The following is a 9667-nucleotide window of genomic DNA, read 5'->3' on the forward strand; positions in this document are numbered from 1 at the left end:
GGGCTTGGTGGCTCATACCTATAGTTCCAACTTCTTGAAAGGCTGAGGCGGAAGGATCGCCTGCGCCCAGCAGGTCAAGGCTGCTGTGGTCATGAGTGTGCCACTTCACTCCAGCCTGGGCGACAGAGTGAGACTCCAACTCAAAAAAAATAAAAATAAAAAATAAAAAACAGGAGACATTCTTAAGGAAGTTGGAACTGACAACCAATTCCTGATCAAAACCCGAAGTGCCCGTGACATAAGAGAGAAGATAGACAAGTGGGACCTTATCAAACTGAAAAACTTCTGCAAAGCCAAAGAAACCATCAAGAGAGCAGGGGGACAGCCCACAGACTGGGAAAAAATATTTGCCAATTCTATTTCTGACAAAGGTCTAACATCTAGGATCTACAAGTAACTCAAACATGTTGAAAAGAAAAAAAACAAACAGCCCCATTACAAAGTGGGCAAAAGAGATGAATAGACAGTTCCCAAAAGAAGACATATGAGCAGCCAACAAATGCTCAGCCTCACTGGTCATCAAAGAAATGCAAATTAAATCTACACTGAGATACCACCTAACTCCAGTCAGAATGGCCATCATCAATAACTCAAAAAATAACAGATGCTGAAGAGGTTGTGGCTAAAAGGGAACACTTCTACACTGTTGGTGGGATGGAGGGTAAACTAGTACAGCCTCTGTGGAAAACAGTGTGGCAATTCCTAAAACTTCTAAAAATTGACCTTCCATATGACACTGCAATCCCCCTACAGGGAATATACCTGGAAGAACTAAGATCACTCTATAGAAAAGATACCTGCACATGTATGTTTATCGCAGCATTGTTCACAATAGTGAGAACATGGAACCAACGGTGCTGCCCATCAGAAAAGCACTGGATAAAAAAATGTGGTTCATATACACAATGGAATATTATGCAGCCATAAAGAAGAACAAAATCATGAACTTCACAGCAACCTGGATGGAATTAGAGTCTATAATACTGAGTGATCTTTCACAGAAACAAAGATCTGAGTATCACATGTTCTCACTCATAAGTGGACTTTGAACAAATACCGTAGTAATATAACAAAAGGATTGACAGCAGCAGGAAACTGCAGGGAGAGGCGGACGGAGAGGTGGGATTGACAGTAGTTGAGATCTGCCTTGGGAGGGCACACCTCATCAACAAGGGTACCTGCACAATGAATATTTGTATACCTAACCCTGAATTGTACCCCACAATTTTAAAATAAAATAAAATGAATAAAATAAAAATAAAGATGTGGGGTACAATTCAGGGCTAGGCATACAAATGGTCATTGTACAGATAAAGTCTGGGCCTCACTTTGGTCCCCACTTCATCTGATTTGAGATCAGGTACCCTTATTGATGCAGTGTAGCCCCCTCCTCCCCTGGCAGTTTCCCACTACTGCCAGTCCCTTTCTCATAGTATTATGATAATTGTTCAGGGTCTGCTTATGAGTGAGAACATGTGGTCCTCGGTTCTTTGTTTCTGTGATAGATCACTGATTATTATAGACTGTAAATCCATCCAAGTTGCTGTGAAGTTCATAATTTTGTCCCTTTGTATGGCTGAATAATATTCCATCGTGTTTATGTATGACTTTTTTTATCCAGTCCACTTTTGATGGGCAGCATATATATTTTCTATTGTGAATAATGCTGCAATAAACATGCCTGTATCTTTTTCATAGTGACTTGAGTTCCTCTGGGTATATCCCAAGAAGGAGGATTGCTGGGTTGTATGGAAGGACGATTTTTAGATCTTTTAGGAATTGCCACACTATTTTCCACAGAGGTTGTATGTATACCCTGCTGGGTTCAGGGTACCCCAAAGATGGAGATGGCATAGGCATTTTGGGGCAAGAAGAAAGAGGGAAAGAGAGAGAGAGAGAGAGAGAGAGAGAGAGAGAGAGAGAGAGGGAGAGAGAGAGAGAGAGAGAAAGAGGCTGGACCCCTGTCTAGTGCAGAAGCCATTTATTGGGAATTACAATGGGTCTTTTATACACAAAGCCAGGTGTGTGAGGGGCATTCCCCCTCCCACCAGATGTTCTTTCAGGTATGAGGAAGAAAATCCCATAACAGATGTTAACCTTAATCCATGACTGCCTATAAACCCTTTTCACCCTATGCTAATTTATACTAATACCAAGTTAAATGATTCTATAGAAACTTAAATACTTACTTTACAACCTAAAGCGGCCCATCCCAGAATGTTTGGAATGTGGCCCAGTCCAAAGTTCACAGTGGGCTACCTGCAAGTAACCCAGTCACATTCTTCCAACAAAATGGCTGTCTAAATTTATATTTCTAAAACTATATTCTACAATTTACAACTTACTCAACTTCAATAAATCCTAAAATCACGACCCAGAGAAGCCTGTGACCAAAACTAAGGTTCTTAGATGTGACCCGAGTTTGAATTGTAAGTTGTGTGAAAGCCAAAACTGCAGTTTGTGGAAGAATGGGAACAATGAGCTTCTAAAGTTAGCTTGTGTTCATCCCGGTCTCAGAGTTTTTATGTTTTGAGCTTACAGGAGCTTATTCTGGTTATAGTGCTGAGTAGAAAGTGGGGAGGAAATGGCGTCAATAGCTCCCGAATGGATTCTAGTGGTCTCAGGGTCAATGGCCCTTCCTGATCCGTAATGCTCAGTGGGCCTCTGTGGCTGGCTCCCAACAGTTGTACTATTTTACACTCCCACCAACAGTGTAGAAGTGTTCCCTTTTCCCTATATCCTCTCCAGCATCTGTTGTGTTTTGAGTTATTTTATTTTATTTTATTTTTTTGAGTTGGAGTCTCACTCTGTCACCCAGACTGGAGTGCAGTGGCCACTCCCAGCCACTGCAGCCTCGACCTGCTGAGCTCTGGCAATCCTTCTGCCTCAGCCTTCTAAGTGGCTGGAACTACAGGTGCGCACTACCACGCCCGGCTAATTTTTGACTTATTGTAGAGATGAAGTCTTGCCAAGTTGCCCAGGCGGGTCTCGAACCCATGGGCTCAGGCAATCCACTCACCTCAGCCTCCCAAAGCTCTGGGATTACAGGCTGAGCCACCGAGCCCGGCTTGTTTTTTTAGTTATTGATGATAGCCATCCTGACTGGAGTTAGTGGTATCTCAGTACAGTTTTAATTTGCGTTTCTTTGATGACTAGTGAGGCTGAGCATTTTTTCATGCTTCTGTTGGCTGCTTGCATGTCTTCTTTTGAGAAGTGTCTATTCATACCCTTGGCCCACTTTTTAATAGGGCTTTTTTTTTTTTTCTTTTTGGCACATCTGAGTTTCTTGTTAGGCCTTTGTCAGATATACAGTGGGCAAATATTTTTTTCCCATTTTGTGACTGTCTTTCTGCTCTATTGATGGTTTTTTGGCTTTGCAGAAGATTTTCAGTTTGATGAGGTCCCACTTGTCTATCTTATCTTTTATGGCAAGGACATTTGGGGTTTTGATCAGGATTTGGTTGCCAGTTCTAATTTCCATAATGGTATCTCCTGCATTTTCTAAGGTTCTTATAGTTTGAGGTTTTTTGTTTAGGTCTTTGATTCATTTAGAGTTGATTTTTGTGTATGGTGATAGGTAGGGGTCTTGTTTTAAACTTCTGCATGTAGTAAGCCAGTTTTCAGAATAAGTTCTCCTCTCTCCAGTGGTTGTTGTTGGAGGCTTTGTCAAAGATGAGCTGAATCTCTATCCTGTTCCATTGGTCTATATGCCTGTTCTTGTACCAATACCAGATATGCCAGGTTTTATACCTCTTACTATTCTGGGCTGCTGTGTATATAAAAACTAATGGTAATGGTAATTTCCCCCTCACATTTGGACTGAAAATCCCCTTTAAAAAAACCCCAAATCTAAAGGTTAAAAATAAAATGTAGGCCACGCTTAAGCCTGTAATCCCAGCACTCTGGGAAGCTGAGGTGAGAGGGATGCCTAAGCTCGGGTTTCGAGACCAGCCTGGGCAACTTGACAAGACCTCAATTCTACAATAAATCAAAAAATTAGCTGGACGTGGTGGCATGTGCCTGTAGTTCCAGCTACTAGGAAGGCTGAGGTGGAAGGATTGCCTGAGTCCAGCAGGTCGAGGCTGTGGTGGCTGTGAGTATGCCACTGCACTACAGCCTGGGCAACAGAGTGAGACTCCTACTTAAAAAATATATATAAATATAAAAGTAAAATGTAAATTTTTAGGCTTCTCCAGTTAAAAGATGACCGCAAAAGCTGCTGTCCTTCTTTTATTTATTTATTCACTCACTTATTTTGAGGAAAGGTCTTACTCTGTTGCCCAGGTTAGAATGCAGTGCTGTGATCATAGCTCACAGAAGCCTGGACCACCTGGGCTTAAGAGATCCCCCCACCTCAGCCCCCAAAATCGCTGGGACTACAGGAACATGCCACTATACCCAGATAATTTTTGTATATTTTGTAGACATGAGGTTTCACTACATTGCCCAGGCTAGTCTCCAACTCCTGGGCTCAAGCAATCCTCTCATCTTGACCTCCCAAAGTGCTGGGATTACAAGCATGTGCCACCATGCCCAGCCTTCTCTTTTTTAAAATAAAAAGCCCAATAGGCCGGGCACGGTGGCTCACGCCTATAATCCCAGCACGTTTGGAAAGCAGAGGTGAGAGGATTGCCTGAGCTCATGGGTTCAAGAGCAGCCTGGGAAACTTGGTGAGACCTCATCTCTATAATAAACCAAAAAATTAGCTGGGCGTGGTGGTGCGTGCCTGTAGTTCCAGCTACTTAGAAGGTTGAGGTGGAAGGATCACCTGAGCTTAGCAGTTTGAGGCTGCAGTGGCCATGAGTGTGCCACTGCAGTCCAGCGTGGGCAACAGAATAAGACTCCAACTCAAAAAAAAAAAAAAAAAGTCCAAGACACTGGAAGAGGAAATTTGAGTCTCATTGGGCATTTAAGGAACTAAAGAATTTTTCTTTGGAGGTAGAATTGTGGAGCTGATTTTACTGAACTATACTTGAAAAACTCTGGACCAGGAGTGGTGGCTCACACCTGTAATCCCAGTACTTTGGGAGGTGTAAGTGGGAGGATCACTTGAGGCCAGGAGTTTAAGACCAGCCTGGCAACATAGTGAGACCTCGTCTCTACAAAAAATAGAAGCCAGGCCTGGTGATGCATTCCTGTAGTCCCAGCTATTCGGGAGGCTGAGATGGAAGGATCGCCTGACCTCAGGAGGTGGAGACTGTGGTGAGCCATGATCTTGCTACTGTACTCCAGCCTTGGTGACAGAGTAAGACTGTGACTCAAAAACAAAGAAACCAGCCAGGCACGGTGACTCACGCCTATAATCCCAGCACTTTGGTTCCAGACCAGCCTGGCCAACTTGGCAAGAACTCGTCTCTACAATAAATAAAAAAATTGGCTGGGCATGGTGGTGCATGCCTGTAATTCCAGTTACTTGGAAGGCTGAGATGGAAGGATCGACTGAGCCTAGCAGGTCAAGGCTGAAGTGACCAGGAGCGTGCCACTGTACTCCAGCCTGGGTGATAGAGTGAGACTCCAACTCAAAAACAAAACAAAAATACTGATTTTACAACTTTTTTTTTTTGAATCGGAGTCTCACTTTGTTGCCCAGGCTGGAGTGCAGCAGCCTTCAGGCAATCCTTTTTCCGTAGCCTTTCAAGTAGCTGGAACTACAGGCGTGCACCACCATGCCCAGTTAATTTTTAAAAAAAATTTATTGTAGACACAATTTCGCACCATGTTGCCCAGGCTGTCCTGGAACCTACAGGCTCAGGCAATCCTCTTGCCTCCGCCTCCTAAAGTGCTGGAATTACAGGCGTGAGCCACTGTGCCCAGCCGATTGTTACATTTTTATAGAACTCAAAGTGACCCAGCAGACCCAGATATTCAGATTAAAAATCAGGCAAAGGAAAGTAAAGAGTCATGTCCAAGAGGCAAGAAGATCTCTTTTCAAAATGGCCTGGCATTTATTAGTACTTTGATCAGAGAAATCCAAAGTCTATCACATGGGAGCTGTTCTGGAATGTAAGACTGTCTCTTAGATTTATGACTTCTAAGCCTTGACTCATCATACTGGACTGGATTTGCCCAGGAGACACACCTGCAGCTGGACCAGCAAAAATGCTGAGAGAGGAACCCTGTCCTCCTATGTGGTGCCTTGTGGTTGAGAGATACTGATACAGAGAGTGGAAGGAAGAGCTGGCTATCTCATTCTCATCAGTAAGACCGTACAGTTCTATTATTTGGGCTATGTCATAGGCATCAGAGGACAAAGGAGGAACCGAAGCCACCAGCTTCTCCAGCTGAGAGTTTTGTATTTGGAAATCACTTGGGGGACTCTCCGTGAAGGTAGAGTCCCATGCCCGAATGGAAGGTTTGGAGGACTGAGGTGGAAGGGAGCTGTAGAAATCTGATATCACAGGACAAAATAAATAAGGATTGGTGGCTGTTCTGGGAGAGAGAGGTGTTGTCTTCTTTTCCAGAAGGATCTGGCTTGGTTGCTTTGGTGATTGCTGTTATTGCTGCTGCTGCTGTTTCTTCAGTTTGAATTGCCTGTTCCTGAACCAAATCTGGGAGTGGGGGAAGAGAAGAGATTGTGGTCTGTTCCTGGGGAAGGCATTTGAGGCTTCTCCTGGGTGAAAACAGTCAGATTATAACCCTCACCATAGCATCTTCAAGTCCTCATGACACGAGGTTCTGAGACAGCAGAGATGGGCATGAATGGAGTCAACAGGAGGGATAATGAAGATCAGGCCTGGGACAGAAGGAAGGAAAAAAGGGAGGGAGGAAGGAGGAGAGGGTGTGTTTTATAGGTTACGCTGGGGGTTCAGGACAGGGTCCTAAACTCCAGAGAAGAGAGGCTAGCTCGGGGATCTAGGAAGTGGTGGGGAATCTGAACTGAAGGATTTTCAAGGATTATGTCAGGAGGCCGCTACCATGAAGATAAACGAACAAAAATTGTATGGGCTTTAGCTGACTCAGAGGTCAGCAGAAGTGGTTTATCTATTGGTGGTATTATGAATAAGCAGATTGTAGGGTTTTCTTTTACAAGACTCTAAGAATCTGGATGAGAGCCTGTTCTCTATTTGAGCTCTATAGTGCAAGTGTTAAAAACAAGACTTTGGGAGTTTTAATTCCAGTTACGCTACTTATAATTTCTGTGTGACCCAGGCACTTTGCCCCTCGTTTCCCCCCATTTTTCCAACTACATGATAGTGAGGCCAGCATACGCAGTGTGCCTAGTTCAGTACCAGTTCAGCAGATACCCAAGAAATGAAATGCTACTATGTTGGGGAGGGAATTTCCAAGCTGAATAGTAGAAGGTGGTTTGGATGGGGTACCAAGCACTCCCCAGGGGATCAGACCTTTACAGTTGACTCCCGTAGGTTGAGTTTCAAAGCTAGTTCCTTCTGGAGATTTTTGTCAGGGAACATGGTCTGGCTAAACAGAGCCTCCAACTCTTCATACTGTTTGTGTGTGAATGAGGTTCATTCTTGATGCTTCTTCCATATTGCTGTAGGGCAGAGATAGACAGGGGTGGTTAGAGCAGATGTTAAAACTACTGATCTCCTTCCCCTGAAATAAACAAAACAAGACAAACAAACCAAAACAAAACAAAAAATCCACAGCTGTTGTTAAACCCGAGACTCTAATCAGAGAGAGAGAGAGAGAGATCACAAAGAGCCAGCTCCGATGCAAACACACGAGGGTCTTTATTCAGGCTCGAGTCTGGGCTCACGCATGAAGCCCATAGAGGCTTCATGGACCAGAGCCCAGATCCAGTATGGCAAGCAGTTTTTATGCACAATTACAGAGGGAGGGGAAAGAACTTTAAACTTGATTTTACATGATTGGATAATTTCTCCTAATGGGTACAGGAACACTTGGTATTGGTGGGTGCCTTTCATGGGCTGTAACCTGACTGCCCGTGATTGACAGAAACCCACTTAACGGGCAGAGTGGAATGTCAGATAAATTAGGTTTATACAGTCACTGCATATAAAGTAATTTGAGCAAGCAGACAGGAGGTTACCTTTGCCTTTAAGTTCGCGGATCCACCCCAGGAATGCTTAGGAGGCTTGTTTGCTTAACATTTACATAACATAACATGGTCATTATGGGACAACAATAACCAAACTTAACAAAGTTTTAAGTATGAATGCTGCAAACATATACAGTGAATGTGGGGTAGAAATTCATATAATACTAGTTCTGGGAATTTGTAAAATATCGCAAACGTCTTATAGCAAGGTGGTTTTTGTAAAGGTCTTTGATTTCCTCAGGTTTACCTAGCCACTGCGTGTAAATTAACACTGGGATGAAAGCCGGTGATAAAGCCCACCTAGAGAGCAGCTAGCGCCTCAGAGTCTACTGCGATCGCAAAGGAATGTCTGAAGGGGGCTTATCGCTTTAATTTTTACATCCCATTGTAAAAGCAGAAGTTAGCATGTCATTCCGGACTGACAATGCTTAACCAAGAGTTCTAAATACAAACACTACTTAAGCCATTATACAATCAGTCACTGCCCGCACCCGACATATGCCTAATTCTATAGGGTCTGAGGTAGGGTTTAAAGTACTAAGATTTCATAAAGCACAATGAACATGAGGTAGGAATACACAAATTATATAGTAAACATGAGGTAGGGATATATGAAATATAGTGAACTAAACACTACTTTTACAGCAAGTATGGTTTTTTTAGGTTTCTTGGTTTCTTGGGTCTCTCAATAGCATGCTCTTAACCTAAGTCTATTATTGTCCTCTCACTGTGAATCTTCCATGTCTTTCCTCTAACCAAGCTTAGGATCCAGATCCTGACTCTTGACTCTGAATTGGCTGATCCCTATGTAACAATGCTCTGTCCTGTTTTCTGAGATTGAGTTTGTCTCTGACAGAAAATGGGTTTCCTCTTCAGTTTTCTCTGTACTCAGTTTGATCACACTAGAGACTGGCTCCCGTGAGTTTCAGTTTGTCCTGTACTGAATACGGTTTTCTGTTTTCCCCTTTTCCTCTGGTACTCAGCCTTTCTCCCCTACCTAGCCCCAGGACAATGGACGGTGGCTTCCTTTTTCTCATCATCTTTTTCACACTTTGTTTTTTATAGAAACTAGGAATAAACTCATGTCTCTGCACCTGAGTGTGTAACACTCTCTTCAAAATGGATTTCCTCTCTTCATTTATTCAGGAATCCAGTTCAACTTGTCAGGCAAATGGACTTTTTTTTTTTTTTTTTTTTTTGAGTCGGAGTCTCACTCTGTCGCCCAGACTGGAGTGAAGTGGCATGCTCGCAGTCAACACAGCCTTGACCTGCTGGGCTCCGGCGATCCTTCCGCCTCAGCCCTCCAAGTAGTTTTTTTCCTTTTTAACAGGATTTCTGAGGCTCTGTTCACTCCTTTGGGAAAAAGGGTCTTAAGAAATGAAACGTGGGGGCTGGTCCGGGGACGCGCCCATGTGGCGCCAACTAGGCGGAGTCGGCAGGATGGGAGGCCCGGCGAGAGTAGGGACTGAAAGGCCGCAAGGTGGGCCCCGGGTTTTAGGGAGGAAGAGGCCGGGGGTCCTGGACTCCCGGGTCGTGGGGGGAGCGTGGGAGGTGCGAGGGGGCTGGCATCCTGGAGTTCCGGGTCCGAGGGGAGGAGGGCTGGGGTCCCGGGCCTGTGAGGGGAGGAAGGGGATGAAGTCTGGTCTC

The 9667-nt window shown here is 44.2% G+C and overlaps 1 protein-coding gene across 1 annotated transcript in view; it reads right to left on the reverse strand.

Moving 5' to 3' along the window:
- Positions 1 to 5960: 5960 nt before the first annotated feature.
- The window catches only part of ARGFX (arginine-fifty homeobox), a 37249-nt gene continuing 33542 nt past the window's right edge, over positions 5961 to 9667 (reverse strand). Inside the window, 2 exon segments of the mRNA XM_008059494.1 lie at positions 5961 to 6548; positions 7344 to 7492. Of these exon segments, the coding sequence (XP_008057685.1) occupies positions 5961 to 6548; positions 7344 to 7492 (737 nt within the window).

Source organism: Carlito syrichta, unplaced genomic scaffold (assembly GCF_000164805.1).
Source record: "Carlito syrichta isolate Samal-C Ts95f unplaced genomic scaffold, Tarsius_syrichta-2.0.1 Scaffold304179, whole genome shotgun sequence".
Taxonomy (NCBI): Eukaryota; Metazoa; Chordata; class Mammalia; order Primates; family Tarsiidae; genus Carlito; species Carlito syrichta.